This window comes from Somniosus microcephalus, unplaced genomic scaffold (assembly GCF_052327205.1).
Source record: "Somniosus microcephalus isolate GS21.2 unplaced genomic scaffold, FLI_Smic_1.0 unresolved_chr6, whole genome shotgun sequence".
NCBI lineage: Eukaryota > Metazoa > Chordata > Chondrichthyes > Squaliformes > Somniosidae > Somniosus > Somniosus microcephalus.
In genome coordinates, this window is record NW_028225184.1 from 7,124,466 (window position 1) to 7,141,379 (window position 16,914).

Below are 16,914 nucleotides of genomic sequence, written 5' to 3' on the forward strand. Positions count from 1 at the left end.
GGGGGGAGAGAGGGAGAGGTTGATGGGTGGGGAGAGAGGGAGGGGTTGATGGGGGGGGAGAGAGGGAGAGGTTGTTGGGGGGAGAGAGGGAGAGGTTGATGGGTGGGGAGAGAGGGAGAGGTTGATGGGGGGGAGAGGGAGAGGTTGATGTGGGGGGAGAGAGGGAGAGATTGATGGGGGGGAGAGAGGGAGAGGTTGATTGGAGGGGAGAGAGGGAGAGGTTGATTGGGGGGGAGAGAGGGAGAGGTTGATGGGGGGGAGAGAGGGAGAGGTTGATGGGGGGGAGAGGGAGAGGTTGATGGGGGGGGAGAGAGGGAGAGGTTGATGGGCAGGGGGGAGAGAGGGAGAGGTTGATGGGGGCGGGAGAGAGGGAGAGGTTGATGGGGTGGGGTGGAGAGGGAGAGGTAGATGGGCGGGGGGGGTAGAGAGGGAGAGGTTGATGGGGTGGGGAGAGAGGGAGAGGTTGATGGGCGGGGGGGAGAGAGGGAGAGGTTGATGGGGGGAGGGAGGGAGAGGGAGAGGTTGATGGGCGGGGAGGGGAGAGAGGGAGAGGTTGATGGGGTGGGGAGAGAGGGAGAGGTTGATTGGGGGGGGAGAGAGGGAGAGGTTGATGGGGGTGGGGGGAGAGGGAGAGGTTGATGGGGTGGGGAGAGAGGGAGAGATTGATGGGGGAGGGGAGAGAGGGAGAGGTTGATGGGGGTGGGGAGAGAGGGAGAGGTTGATGGGGGGGTGAGAGAGGGAGGAGGGAGAGGTTGATGGGGGCGGGGGGGAGAGAGGGAGAGGTTGATGGGGGTGGGGAGAGAGGGAGAGGTTGATGGGGGTGGGGAGAGAGGGAGAGGTTGATGGGGTGGGGAGAGAGGGAGAGGTTGATGGGGGTGGGGAGAGAGGGAGAGGTTGATGGGGGGTGGGGGGGAGAGAGGGAGAGGTTGATGGGGGTGGGGAGAGAGGGAGGAGGGAGAGGTTGATGGGGGGGAGAGAGGGAGGAGGGAGAGGTTGATGGGGGTGGGGGGGAGAGAGGGAGAGGTTGGTGGGGGTGGGGGGGAGAGAGGGAGAGGCTGATGGGGGGTGGGGGGGAGAGAGGGAGAGGTTGATGGGCGGGGAGGGGAGAGAGGGAGAGGTTGATGGGGGGGAGAGAGGGAGAGGTTGATGGGGGGGAGAGAGGGAGGAGGGAGAGGTTGATGGGGGGGAGAGAGGGAGGAGGGAGAGGTTGATGGGGGTGGGGGGGAGAGAGGGAGAGGTTGATGGGGGTGGGGGGGAGGGAGGGAGAGGTTGATGGGGGGAGAGACGGAGAGGTTGATGGGGGGTGGGGGGGAGAGAGGGAGAGGTTGATGGGGGGAGAGAGGGAGAGGTTGATGGGGGTGGGGGGGAGAGAGGGAGAGGTTGATGGGGGGTGGGGGGGGAGAGAGGGAGAGGTTGATGGGGGGGAGAGAGGGAGAGGTTGATGGGGGGTGGGGGGGAGAGAGGGAGAGGTTGATGGGGGTGGGGGGGAGAGAGGGAGAGGTTGATGGGGGGGGAGAGAGGGAGAGGTTGATGGGGGGGGAGAGAGGGAGAGGTAGATGGGGGCGGAGAGAGGGAGAGGTTGATGGGGTGGGGGGAGAGAGGGAGAGGTTGATGGGGGTGGGGAGAGAGGGAGAGGTTGATGGGGGTGGGGAGAGAGGGAGAGGTTGATGGCGGGGGGCTGGTGGAGAGGGAAGAATCTGCCGTTTGGGACAGGAGTGCAGAGAGTGCAGAGAGACTGAGGTTCTTGGATATTGGTGTGTTGCTCTGCCTCCTGCAATCCAGCTCCGTTAACTGTTCCCATTCTCTCCACAGCTGCACTGCCAGTAACTCCGCAAGGAGCACTCCTACCAGCTCGCCGGCGCTACGCAAGCGGCTGCCGCTCTGCCCGAAGGCCACGGACGGGGAAAGTGTGCTGGAGAAGGGTTCAGATAGCTCCTCAGAAAGGTTGTCCTGTGGCAACCAGTACAGCCACTCCACTCCCGGGCGCAACAGCAAGAACTCGCGGGTAAGAAGCCAGCGTATTTACCACCTACTCTCGGCACTGGGCAGGAAAGCTGTCTCAGACTCTGAATACATTGTCCTTTGCAGCAAATAATAGCTCCCTCAGAAGTCCAAAAGGAATACCAGCTATAGAAGGTGCTTGGCACATCTCTCGGCAGATTCTCTCAGCATCTCTCAAATTCTTGTTGATTAGTCAGAAGAAGATTCTCTTTGTCCTCTCTCGTTGTAATCTTTACCTAGCAGAGGTAGAAGGCACCTTAACAAGTACTAAGTATATCCAGGACACACAGTAAGAGGCTCCTAGACTGATTCCTGGGATGAGAGGACTGTCCTATGAGGAGAGATTGAGTAGATTGGACCGATACTCTCTGGAGTTTAGAAGAATGAGAGGTGATCTCACTGAAACATATAAAATGATTATACGGCTTGACAGGGTAGATGATGAGAGGCTGTTTCCCCTGGCTGGACAGTCTAGAAGTAGGGGTCATCGTCTCGGGATAAGAGGTCGGCTATTTAGGACTGAGCTGAGAAATTTCTTGACTTTGGTGAATCTTTGGAATTCTCGGCCCCAGAGGGCTGTGGAGGCTGAGTCGTTGAGTATATTCAAGGCTGAGATCGAGAGATTGTTGGACTCTCGGGGAATCGAGGGATATGGGGATTGGGCGGCCAAGTGGAGTTGAGGTCGATGATCAGCCGTGATCTCATTGAATGGCGGAGCAGGCTCGAGGGGCTGTATGTCCAACTTGTGCTCATATTTCTTATGTAAATCAGATATTTTTTATTAATTCCCGGTGTTAGATCAAGGTAATTTCAGTGGACCACACTGATCTGAGGTCAACACACTAAAGCTAAAGTTTGCGAGTCCGGTGGTAAGTTTTAAATAGTCGATTTATTGCATCTCTTGATTTACACTGTTTGACTTCCTTTATCCAACTAACAAGGATGCTCAAAATGGCTGGCTTTATACCGCAGCAGATGTACCCGCCCCCTTTATTACCACCGGACTTGCAAACTTTAATTTTGGTGTGTTGACCTCAGATCAGTGTGGTCCACTGAAATTACCTTGATCTAACACCCGGGTTGCAGGTGTCGCTGGCAAGGCCGGCATTTATTGCCCATCCCTAATTGCCCCTTGAGAAGGTGGCGGTGTGCCGCCGCCTTGAACCGCTGCAGTCCGTGTGGTGAAGGTGCTCCCACAGTGCTGTTAGGGAGGGAGTTCCAGGATTTCGACCCAGCGACGATAAAGGATCGGCGATATATAGACAGGATGGTGTGTGACACATCTGCGCCATTTCTCACATTGTGTTCAATAATGTTTGTGAGGAAGTTGTTCACTTTTTTTACCATTTACGTGCTTTTCACTCCAATCCTTTCCCCTCTCCTGCTATTTGATCTATAATCCCATCTTTTCCCCGCTCCTGCTATTTGCTCTGTAATCCAAACCTTTCCCCTCTTCCTTAAACACTTATCAATCACAGATTTATATTTTCTTTTCTTTTATCTTCCAGAAAATGCAGAGCTGGTACAACGTGAGTATAAAGTGCAATTCTTGATTTTTAATTCTGTGTTTTATGTCTGTGTTGCCTTGCGTTGGTTTGTGCTATTGTTAAATTACAGTTCGAGAACCATTGCTGTGGAATTGTGTGTCACGGTGGGATTAACTAATGCTGCTGCAAGACACGCCAGTATCTCTTTCTTGTCCTTTCTGGACATATGTTCTCATCAATGTGTCTCAAATTTGAGAGAATCCATCACGTCATCTGCATGGAATCTAGAGAACCGGGGAGCCCCTGAGCTGAGATTGTCCGATGGGTCAGAGGGTGAAATCTAAAGCTGGCACTGGCCAGAAGGAAGAGCAGCAGAGCCCAAGTCAAGGAGGCCCTTGCCAAAGGAAATGGCAGAGCCTTCGAACTTTTGCCTAAAAAGAGCCATACTGAAATCTCTGGATCTCATTTCCCTTGGGATTCCTGGATACCAAATAAATAGGGGCAATTTTCTTGGTCTAGACTGGATACAATCCCAGGCCCGATAGGTGTGTGCTGGGCTCTACGCCCAGGCACCATTCCACTTTCCTTATATATATCTGATTAGAGAAGAGTAGATCCCAGCTAATCACTTATTGATGAGTAAATAAGTGCAGTACTGAGGGAGGACCGCACTGTCGGAGGGGTAGTACTGAGGGAGCGCCGCACTGTCGGAGGGGCAGTACTGAGGGAGGACCGCACTGTCGGAGGGGCAGTACTGAGGGAGCGCCGCACTGTCGGAGGGGTAGTACTGAGGGAGCGCTGCACTGTCGGAGGGGCAGTACTGAGGGAGCACCGCACTGTCGGAGGGGCAGCACTGAGGGAGCGCCGCACTGTCGGAGGGGCAGCACTGAGGGAGCGCTGCATCGTCGGAGGGGCAGTATTGAGGGAGCACCGCACTGTCGGAGGGGCAGTACTGAGGGAGCGCCGCACTGATGGAGGGGCAGCACTGAGGGAGTGCCGCACTGTCGGAGGGGCGGTACTGAGGGAGTGCCACACTGTCGGAGGGTCAGTACTGAGGGGAGTGCCGCACTGTCGGAGGGGTAATACTGAGGGAGCACCGCACTGTCGGAGGGGCAGTACTGAGGGAGCGCTGCACTGTCGGAGGGGCAGTACTGAGGGAGCAGCGCACTGTCGGAGGGGCAGTACTGAGGGAGCACTGCACTGTCGGAGGGGCAGTACTGAGGGAGCGCTGCACTGTCGGAGGGGCAGCACTGAGGGAGTGCCGCACTGTCGGAGGGGCAGTACTGAGGGGAGTGCCACACTGTTGGAGGGTCAGTACTGAGGGAGCGCCGCACTGTTGGAGGCTCAGTACTGAGGGAGTGCCACACTGTCGGAGGGGCAGTACTGAGGGAGAGCCGCACTGTTGGAGGGGCAGTACTGGGGGAGCGCCGTACTGTCGGAGGGGCAGTACTGAGGGAGCGCCGCACTGTCGGAGGGGCAGTACTGAGGGGGGGCAGTACTGAGGGAGTGCCGCACTGTCGGAGGGGCAGTACTGAGGGGGCGCAGTACTGAGGGAGCGCCGCACTGTCGGAGGGGCAGTACTGAGGGAGCGCCGCACTGTCGGATGGGCAGTACTGAGGGAGTGCCGCACTGTTGGAGGGGCAGTACTGAGGGAGCGCCGCACTGTCGGAGGGGCAGTACTGAGGGGGGGCAGTATTGAGGGAGCGCCGCACTGTCGGAGGGGCAGTACTGAGGGAGCGCAGTACTGAGGGAGCGCCGCACTGTCGGAGGGGCTGCACTGAGGGAGTGCTGCACTGTCGGAGTTGCAGTCTTTCGGATGAGACGTTAACACGAGGGCCCCGCCTGCCATTTCAGGTGGATGCAAAAGTTCCCGCAGCCACTATTTCGAAGAAGCGCAGGATGTTGTCCAGTTGTCCTGGGGCCAATATTTATCCCTCAATCAACGTCGCTAAAACAGAATATTGTTTGTGGGATCTTGTGCGCTAACTGGCCGATGGGCTGAGAGATGGTCACTGCAGTTAATGTGCTGTGATCGCGCTTCTCGTGACTCCAGTTGCATGTTCATTTCTTTTAATTGCCATCCTGCTTAAATTAACGTCGCTCAGTCATGCTAAGTCTGAGGTTTGCTTTGATTTCTGTTACATATTCCATTAGTTTTCCAAAAAGGAGAAGGATTGAACTGTGTGTCTCCTTCATATTGCAAGATGCATGGAAACCATTTTAGAGCCTGCATTTTCAGTGACTTGACAGCTGTGTACGTATTTGTAATAAGGTTGATTGGATAGCAAGAGCGGTGTTTGATCCAGATATTCCTCTGGAGAAATTGTATCTTTCTTCCAGGTGTTGAGCCCCACATACAAACAGCGGAACGAAGACTTTCACAAACTGTTCAAGAAGCTGCCCGATTCAGAGCGACTGATTGAGGGTGAGGCCGATTGTGGGTGTGAGGCGGGTGTTGGGCGGGGCCGGCGGTGGGCGAGGCGGAGTGTAGGTTCGAGTGACAGTAGGGTATTGATGAGAGTCACGTTTTGTTTGAGGGGGAAACAGTGAGCCTCAATGTTGACATCAGAAATACTTGTTCTGACTGTAGATTTTGACCCAGGGGTACAGGCTGGGGCTGACTGTAGATACTGACACAGGGGTACAGGCTGGGGCTGACTGTAGATACTGACCCAGGGGTACAGGCTGGAGCTGACTGTAGATACTGACCCAGGGGTACAGACTGGGGCTGACTGTAGATACTGACGCAGGGGTACAGGCTGGGGCTGACTGTAGATACTGACGCAGGGGTACAGACTCGGGCTGACTGTAGATATTGACCCAGGGGTACAGACTGGGGCTGACTGTAGATACTGACCCAAGGGTACAGACTGGAGCTGACTGTAGATACTGACCCAGGGGTACAGGCTGGTGCTGACTGTAGATACTGACCCAGGGGTACAGGCTGGGGCTGACTGTAGTTACTGACCCAGGGGTACAGGCTGGTGCTGACTGTAGATACTGACCCAGGGGTACAGGCTGGAGCTGACTGTAGATACTGACCCAGGGGTACAGGCTGGGGCTGACTGTAGATACTGACCCAGGGGTACAGGCTGGAGCTGACTGTAGATACTGACCCAGGGGTACAGACTGGGGCTGACTGTAGATACTGACACAGGGGTACAGACTGGGGCTGACTGTAGATACTGACCCAGGGGTACAGGCTGGAGCTGACTGTAGATACTGACCCAGGGGTACAGGCTGGGGCTGACTGTAGATACTGACCCAGGGGTACAGGCTGGAGCTGACTGTAGATACTGACCCAGGGGTACAGGCTGGGGCTGACTGTAGTTACTGACCCAGGGGTACAGGCTGGGGCTGACTGTAGATACTGACCCAGGGGTACAGGCTGGGGCTGATTGTAGATACTGACCCAGGGGTACAGACTGGTGCTGACTGTAGATACTGACCCAGGGGTACAGGCTGGGGCTGATTGTAGATACTGACCCAGGGGTACAGACTGGGGCTGACTGTAGATACTGACCCAGGGGTACAGGCTGGAGCTGACTGTAGATACTGACCCAGGGGTACAGGCTGGGGCTGATTGTAGATACTGACCCAGGGGTACAGGCTGGGGCTGACTGTAGATACTGACCCAGGGGTACAGGCTGGAGCTGACTGTAGATACTGACCCAGGGGTACAGGCTGGGGCTGACTGTAGTTACTGACCCAGGGGTACAGGCTGGGGCTGACTGTAGATACTGACCCAGGGGTACAGACTGGGGCTGACTGTAGATACTGACCCAGGGGTACAGACTGGGGCTGACTGTAGATACTGACCCAGGGGTACAGGCTGGGGCTGATTGTAGATACTGACCCAGGGGTACAGACTGGGGCTGACTGTAGATACTGACCCAGGGGTACAGGCTGGGGCTGACTGTAGATACTGACCCAGGGGTACAGGCTGGAGCTGATTGTAGATACTGACCCAGGGGTACAGACTGGGGCTGACTGTAGATACTGACCCAGGTGTACAGACTCGGGCTGACTGTAGATACTGACCCAGGGGTACAGACTGGGGCTGACTGTAGATACTGACCCAGGGGTACAGACTGGGGCTGACTGTAGATACTGACCCAGGGGTACAGACTGGAGCTGACTGTAGATACTGACCCAGGGGTACAGACTGGGGCTGACTGTAGTCACTGACCCAGGAGTACAGACTGGGGCTGACTGTAGTTACTGACCCAGGGGTACAGACTGGGGCTGACTGTAGATACTGACCCAGGGGTACAGGCTGGGGCTGACTGTAGATACTGACCCAGGGGTACAGACTCGGGCTGACTGTAGTTACTGACCCAGGGGTACAGGCTGGAGCTGACTGTAGATACTGACCCAGGGGTACAGACTGGTGCTGACTGTAGATACTGACCCAGGGGTACAGACTGGTGCTGACTGTAGATACTGACCCAGGGGTACAGACTGGGGCTCACTGTAGTTACTGACCCAGGGGTACAGGCTGGAGCTGACTGTAGATACTGACCCAGGGGTACAGGCTGGAGCTGACTGTAGATACTGACCCAGGGGTACAGGCTGGTGCTGACTGTAGATACTGACCCAGGGGTACAGACTGGGGCTGACTGTAGATACTGACCCAGGGGTACAGACTGGGGCTGACTGTAGATACTGACCCAGGGGTACAGGCTGGGGCTGACTGTAGATACTGACCCAGGGGTACAGACTGGGGCTGACTGTAGATACTGACCCAGGGGTACAGACTGGGGCTGAGTGTAGATACTGACCCAGGGGTACAGACTGGGGCTGACTGTAGATACTGACCCAGGGTTACAGGCTGGGGCTGACTGTAGATACTGACCCAGGGGTACAGACTCGGGCTGACTGTAGATACTGACCCAGGGGTACAGACTGGGGCTGACTGTAGATACTGACCCAGGGGTACAGACTGGAGCTGACTGTAGATACTGACCCAGGGGTACAGACTGGGGCTGACTGTAGATACTGACCCAGGGGTACAGACTGGGGCTGACTGTAGATACTGACCCAGGGGTACAGACTGGGGCTGACTGTAGATACTGACCCAGGGGTACAGGCTGGGGCTGACTGTAGATACTGACCCAGGGGTACAGACTCGGGCTGACTGTAGATACTGACCCAGGGGTACAGACTGGGGCTGACTGTAGATACTGACCCAGGGGTACAGACTGGGGCTGACTGTAGATACTGACCCAGGGGTACAGACTGGGGCTGACTGTAGATACTGACCCAGGGGTACAGGCTGGGGCTGACTGTAGATACTGACCCAGGGGTACAGGCTGGAGCTGACTGTAGATACTGACCCAGGGGTACAGGCTGGGGCTGACTGTAGATACTGACCCAGGGGTACAGGCTGGAGCTGACTGTAGATACTGACCCAGGGGTACAGGCTGGGGCTGACTGTAGATACTGACCCAGGGGTACAGGCTGGAGCTGACTGTAGATACTGACCCAGGGGTACAGGCTGGGGCTGACTGTAGTTACTGACCCAGGGGTACAGGCTGGGGCTGACTGTAGATACTGACCCAGGGGTACAGGCTGGGGCTGATTGTAGATACTGACCCAGGGGTACAGACTGGTGCTGACTGTAGATACTGACCCAGGGGTACAGGCTGGGGCTGATTGTAGATACTGACCCAGGGGTACAGACTGGGGCTGACTGTAGATACTGACCCAGGGGTACAGGCTGGAGCTGACTGTAGATACTGACCCAGGGGTACAGGCTGGGGCTGATTGTAGATACTGACCCAGGGGTACAGGCTGGGGCTGACTGTAGATACTGACCCAGGGGTACAGGCTGGAGCTGACTGTAGATACTGACCCAGGGGTACAGGCTGGGGCTGACTGTAGTTACTGACCCAGGGGTACAGGCTGGGGCTGACTGTAGATACTGACCCAGGGGTACAGACTGGGGCTGACTGTAGATACTGACCCAGGGGTACAGACTGGGGCTGACTGTAGATACTGACCCAGGGGTACAGGCTGGGGCTGATTGTAGATACTGACCCAGGGGTACAGACTGGGGCTGACTGTAGATACTGACCCAGGGGTACAGGCTGGGGCTGACTGTAGATACTGACCCAGGGGTACAGGCTGGAGCTGATTGTAGATACTGACCCAGGGGTACAGACTGGGGCTGACTGTAGATACTGACCCAGGTGTACAGACTCGGGCTGACTGTAGATACTGACCCAGGGGTACAGACTGGGGCTGACTGTAGATACTGACCCAGGGGTACAGACTGGGGCTGACTGTAGATACTGACCCAGGGGTACAGACTGGAGCTGACTGTAGATACTGACCCAGGGGTACAGACTGGGGCTGACTGTAGTCACTGACCCAGGAGTACAGACTGGGGCTGACTGTAGTTACTGACCCAGGGGTACAGACTGGGGCTGACTGTAGATACTGACCCAGGGGTACAGGCTGGGGCTGACTGTAGATACTGACCCAGGGGTACAGACTCGGGCTGACTGTAGTTACTGACCCAGGGGTACAGGCTGGAGCTGACTGTAGATACTGACCCAGGGGTACAGACTGGTGCTGACTGTAGATACTGACCCAGGGGTACAGACTGGTGCTGACTGTAGATACTGACCCAGGGGTACAGACTGGGGCTCACTGTAGTTACTGACCCAGGGGTACAGGCTGGAGCTGACTGTAGATACTGACCCAGGGGTACAGGCTGGAGCTGACTGTAGATACTGACCCAGGGGTACAGGCTGGTGCTGACTGTAGATACTGACCCAGGGGTACAGACTGGGGCTGACTGTAGATACTGACCCAGGGGTACAGACTGGGGCTGACTGTAGATACTGACCCAGGGGTACAGGCTGGGGCTGACTGTAGATACTGACCCAGGGGTACAGACTGGGGCTGACTGTAGATACTGACCCAGGGGTACAGACTGGGGCTGAGTGTAGATACTGACCCAGGGGTACAGACTGGGGCTGACTGTAGATACTGACCCAGGGTTACAGGCTGGGGCTGACTGTAGATACTGACCCAGGGGTACAGACTCGGGCTGACTGTAGATACTGACCCAGGGGTACAGACTGGGGCTGACTGTAGATACTGACCCAGGGGTACAGACTGGAGCTGACTGTAGATACTGACCCAGGGGTACAGACTGGGGCTGACTGTAGATACTGACCCAGGGGTACAGACTGGGGCTGACTGTAGATACTGACCCAGGGGTACAGACTGGGGCTGACTGTAGATACTGACCCAGGGGTACAGGCTGGGGCTGACTGTAGATACTGACCCAGGGGTACAGACTCGGGCTGACTGTAGATACTGACCCAGGGGTACAGACTGGGGCTGACTGTAGATACTGACCCAGGGGTACAGACTGGGGCTGACTGTAGATACTGACCCAGGGGTACAGACTCGGGCTGACTGTAGTTACTGACCCAGGGATACAGACTGGGGCTGACTGTAGATACTGACCCAGGGGTACAGACTGGGGCTGACTGTAGATACTGACCCAGGGGTACAGGCTGGGGCTGACTGTAGATACTGACCCAAGGGTACAGACTGGGGCTGACTGTAGATACTGACCCAGGGGTACAGACTGGTGCTGACTGTAGATACTGACCCAGGGGTACAGACTGGGGCTGACTGTAGATACTGACCCAGGGGTACAGACTGGGTCTGACTGTAGATACTGACCCAGGGGTACAGACTGGGGCTGACTGTAGATACTGACCCAGGGGTACAGGCTGGGGCTGACTGTAGATACTGACCCAGGGGTACAGGCTGGGGCTGACTGTAGATACTGACCCAGGGGTACAGACTCGGGCTGACTGTAGATACTGACCCAGGGGTATAGACTCGGGCTAGGTGATGTTTGCAGTGTGATATAACATGTATTAATTGTCTTTCATGAATGGGGAGTGATGTTACAATTGGTTGATATTTTCCTGTGCGCGGTATTTAGTGTACTGATGGATGCGTCCGCATCAAATTCCGTTTTTTGTTGCTCCTTTTGACCTCTGTTGAGCCCAGCGCTGCTCGGGCCTCTCAGCGCTGCTCGGGATCCTTGGTGCTCACTCGTCCGACAGCTGCCTGTGGACGGAAGCTACTTTCACCTCTCCTGTGACTTGTGTCAGGTGTAAATCAAGGATCTGGTGAGAAAAGGAGCCGAATGATTCTGGTGCAACCCAAATTGAACAAAGGTCTTCGTTGCATTTGCTGCTACCTGCCCACAATTTATCAGACACTGAATTCACCCTGGCGTGATGGGATTTTAAATCTTGACTTTAAATGGCTGTTCACTCCTCCTCTATAACCATGTCCCAAATAACAGGACTCCCGTCCTCTATAACCATGTCCCTAGTAACAGGACTTCCGTCCTCTATAACCATGTCCCCAGTAACAGGACTCCCGTCCTCTATAACCATGTCCCCAGTAACAGGACAACCGTCCTCTATAACCATGTCCCTAGTAACAGAACTCCCGTCCTCTATAACCATGTCCCCAGTAACAGGACTCCCGTCCTCTATAACCATGTCCCCAGTAACAGGACTCCCGTCCTCTATAACCATGTCCCCAGTAACAGGACTCCCGACCTCTATAACCATGTCCCCAGTAACAGAACATAAGAAATAGGAGCAGGAGTAGGCCAGTCGGCCCCTCGAGCCTGCTCTGCCATTCAATAAGATCATGGCTGATCTGATCCTAACCTCAAATCTACTTCCACTCTCCATCCCACCCGAACCCATGTGATCTCCCGGGAGAGGCGAAAAACCAGATAAAAAAACCAGTGGCCAATTTGGGAGAAAAAATCTGGGAAATTCCTCTCCGACCCATCTAGGCGATTGAAACTCGTCCAGGAGATCACTCTGTCCCTGTATTTCCTGCAGTACTTACCTTCTGTAAAAGGTGATCTCCACCCAAGTCAGGAACAGGCCCAATTTACTCTTGAAGGACTAACACAGAATTAGAACACAAGAAGTAGGAGCAGAACCAGGCTACACGGCCCCTGGCCCGCTCCGCCACCCACAGGGCCATGACCATTCCGAACCTAGACTCATGTCCAATTTCCTGCCCGCTCCCCGTAACCCCTAATTCCCTTTACTTCTAGGAAACTGTCTATTTCTGTTTTAAATTTATTTAATGATGTAGCTTCCACAGCTTTCTGGGGCAGCAAATTCCACAGACCTACTACCCTGTGAGTGAAGATGTTTCTCCTCATCTCAGTTATGAAAGAGCAGCCCCTTATTCTAAGATTATGCCCCCAGTTCTAGTTTCACCCATCATTGGAAACATCCTCACCGCATCCACCCGATCAAGCCCCTTCACAATCTTATATGTTTCAATAAGATCGCCTCTCATTCTTCTGAACTCCAATGAGTAGAGTCCCAATCTACTCAACCTCTCCTCATATGTCCACCCCCTCATCCCCGGGATTAACCGAGTGAACCTTCTTTGTCCTGCCTCGAGAGCAAGTATGTCTTTTCTTAAGTATGGACACCAAAACTGTATGCAGTATTCCAGGTGCGGTCTCACCAATACCTTGTATAACTGCAGCAATACCTCCCTGTTTTTATATTCTATCCCCCTAGCAATAAAAGCCAACATTCCATTGGCCTTCTTGATCACCTGCTGCACCTGCATACTAACTTTTTGAGTTTCGTGCACCAGGACCCCCAGATCCCTTTGTACTGCAGTACTTTCCAGTTTCTTGCCATTAAGATAATAACTTGCTCTATGATTTTTCCTGCCAAAGTGCATAACCTCACACTTTCCAGTATTGTATTCCATCTGCCAAATCTCTGCCTACTTACTTAGCCTGTCTATGTCCCCTTGCAGGTTTTTTATGTCCTCCTCACTCACTACTTTCCCTCCCATCTTAGTATCATCTGCAAACTTTGATATGTTACACTCGGTCCCCTCCTCCAAATCGTTAATATAGATTGTAAAGAGTTGGGGACCCAGCACTGACCCCTGCGGAACACCACTAGTTACTGATTGCCAGTCTGAGAATGAACCATTTATCCCAACTCTCTGCCTTCTGTTAGATAGCCAATCCTCTATCCATGCCAGAATATTACCCCCAATCCCGTGATTTTTTATCTTAAGCAATAATCTTTTGTGTGGCACCTTATCAAATGCCTTTTGGAAGTCTAAATACACTACATCCACTGGTTCCCCTTTATCCACCCTATATGTTACTTCCTCAAAGAACTCCAGCAAATTTGTCAAACATGACTTCCCCTTCATAAAACCATGCTGACTTTGTCTTATTAAATTATGATTATCCAAATGTCCTGTTACTGTCTCCTTAATAATGGACTCCAAAATTTTACCTGCCACAGATGTTAGGCTAACCGGTCTATAGTTTCCAGCCTTCTGTCTACTGCCTTTTTTAAATAAGGGTGTTACATTAGCAGTTTTCCAGTCTGCCGGGACCTTTGCCGAGTCCAGGGAGTTTTGGAAAATTATTACCAATGCATCCACAATCCCTACCGCCACTTCCCTCAAGACCCTAGGATGTAAGCCATCAGGTCCAGGTGATTTATCCGGCTTGAGTCCCATTATTTTACCGAGTACCACTTCCTTAGTGATTTTTATCGTGTTTAGCTCCTCCCCCCCTTTAGCCCCCTGTTTGTCCAGTGTTGGGATATTCTTAGTGTCTTCTACTGTAAAGAGTGATATAAAATATTCATTCAGTGTTTTTGCCATCTCCATATTTCCCACCATTAATTTCCCGGTCTCATCCTCTAAGGGACCAACATTTACTTTAGCCACCCTTTTTCTTTTTATATAACTATAAAAACTTTTACTATCTGTTTTTATATTTTTTGCCAATTTACTTTCATAATCTATCTTCCCTTTCTTAATCTTTTTGTCATTTTTTGCTCTCTTTTAAAGTTTTCCCAATCCTCTATCCTCCCACTAGATTTGGCTACCTTATATGCCCTTGTTTTTAGTCGAATACTATCCTTAATTTCTTTACTTAGCCACGGATGGCTGTCTTTTCTTTTACACCCTTTTCTTCTCAGTGGAATATATTTTTTTTGGAAGTTGTAAAATAACTCCTTAAATGTACACCACTGATCATGTATCGTCTTACCCTTTAATCTATTTTCCCAATCCACTCTACTCAATTCCGCTCTCATACCTTCATAGTCTCCTTTATTCAAGCTTAGCACGCTTGTTTGAGATCCAACCTTCTCACCCTCGAATTGAATATGGAATTCAACCATGTTATGTCCAAGGGGATCCTTTACTAGGACATTTTTAATTAATCCTGTCTCGTTACACAGGACCAGATCTAAGGTTGCTTGCCCCCTGGCCGGTTCAGTTACATACTGCTCAAGAAATCCATCCCTAATACACTCAATTAACTCATCCTCAAGGCAGCCCTGCCCAATTTGATTTGTCCAATTAATATGATAGTTAAAATCCCCCATAATTATAGATGTTCCCTTATTACAAGCCTCAACTATTTCCTGATTGATACTCCGTCCAACAGAGTTGCCACTGCTCGGAGGCCTATAGACTACGCCCACTAATGTTTTTTTCCCCTTATTATTCCTTACCTCCACCCAAACTGTTTCATTATCCTGATCTTTTGACCCAATATCATTTCTCTGTATTACAGTGATTCCTTCCTTTTGGACTCCCCAGCCTTCGGGAACATCCTTCCTGCATCTAGTCTGTCTAGTCCTGTCAGAATTTTATAAGTTTCAATGAGATCCCCTCTCATTCTTCTAAACTCCAGCGAGTATAAGCCCAATCGACCTAATCTCTCCTCATACGTCATTCCTGCCATCCCAGGTATCAGCCTGGTGAATCTTCGCTGAACTCCCTCCATGGCAAGAACATCCTTCCTCAGATAAGGCGACCAAAACTGCACACAATACTCAAGATGTGGTCTCACCAAGGCCCTGTACAACTGCAGCAAGATATCCTTGTTCCTGTACTCGAACCTTCTTGCTATGAAGGCCAACATACCATTTGCCTTCTTAACCGTCTGCTGCACCTGTTACCTGGGGAGAAAGCTAGTTATCACCGGCAAGCTCCAAATAATGCAGATTGTCAACAGGTTAGATGAGTGTACCTTTGTCGTCAGTGTGTGTGAACTAACAGCTCCCTCCATTTCCGGTTATTTATTTGATTAGGCACATGATACTGATGCAGAGTCTCTTGTCGGGTTTCTCGAAGGCATCAAATGGATTCTTCGGGAAGTTGGGAGATTGTGAACCATTTGAGTGATAGCTGGGACTTGACGGAGAAGGAGACCATCAATGGGGAATGACGTTAGACCTAAGCAGCTCAGCTAGCCTGAATCTCCCACCTCTGTCAGGACAAACTGCTCATGACACTGCACTATATCTCAAGGAGGTGGATGGATACTGGCGAGATGATGTACTTCGCTGATGCACTGGTCATCAATCAGTCTTGTGCATCTATGTTGATTTTCCTTCTATGCTGGATTATGAAGTAGTATCGATAAGTATTTCTGGTGTGTTTTTAGCTGCCATTCTGAACTGTTCCCTTGAGCAGTATTTATTTGCAGGGTGGAGCCAATACAATGCATCAATACATGGGTGCCATGGAGTGGAGGGGAACAGGCTTGATTTTCCCCTCCCTTTGTTTCCCACTATGCAGTAAGGCTCTAGGAAAGAATCAGGCCATGGGTGGAGGCCGGACATCTCTACCTAAGGACACAATAAAATAGGACAGAGCGTAATGACCTTGGTCCCAGGAGAATGCCTGCGTCCATAGCCCCGTCCGTGACCCAGTGACAACAGGGGACAAAATAGGAGAATCCATCAAATCACAAAAAACGTGCAGTGCATATTAATTGTGCTGTGGTGCTCTTCACCACCCCCCGCCCCGCAGATTTTACACTGTCTTCAGAATCTACTCTTCCAGCTTATGAACATTTCTGTTTGAATTTATCCAGTGAAATGTCTTCATTAAAATGAACTGTGAAAGGAAACACCTCTTCAACCTTCTTTTCCAATTTTTTACATTTGATACTTGTGTGATATTTGGGTTGTTTATTGACCAGTGTCTGAGAGAACAGAATTTGGATTTCCTTTTCTCCCTGTGCCAGGTCCTCTGACAAATTTCCCTTTCGCCTCTTTGCCCATCCTCTCTCCACCCTCTTTGTATCTAGCTTCCGACTCTGTGCCCAGCATGGTCTTGGCACTTTCAACATCATGCCCGTGTCCCGTGATGACAAGTGAAAGTCTGCATTTGAAGTTTTGCATTCTTTGTTTATTCTGAAATATATGGTTGGAGCGGTTGAGTCTCTCATTGATGGTATCGATTGTGTTATTAATTCATGTTTATCTGAGAGGGAACACAAAAGCAAGAAGAGCAGAAAAAGGATTAACTTAGAGGAGGGATCCCCTGGAAAGGCTGTACCACTCTTTGG

The 16,914-nt window shown here is 52.3% G+C and overlaps 1 protein-coding gene across 1 annotated transcript; it reads left to right on the top strand.

Moving 5' to 3' along the window:
* Positions 1-1,639: 1,639 nt before the first annotated feature.
* On the top strand, positions 1,640-16,473 carry LOC147086928 (protein Aster-B-like). Its single transcript, XM_085978015.1, has 4 exons — positions 1,640-2,005; positions 3,510-3,530; positions 5,829-5,913; positions 15,650-16,473. The coding sequence occupies exons 1-4, from the start codon at positions 1,640-1,642 to the stop codon at positions 15,655-15,657; spliced, it is 480 nt and encodes a 159-aa protein (XP_085834141.1). The 3' UTR covers positions 15,658-16,473.
* Positions 16,474-16,914: the final 441 nt, after the last annotated feature.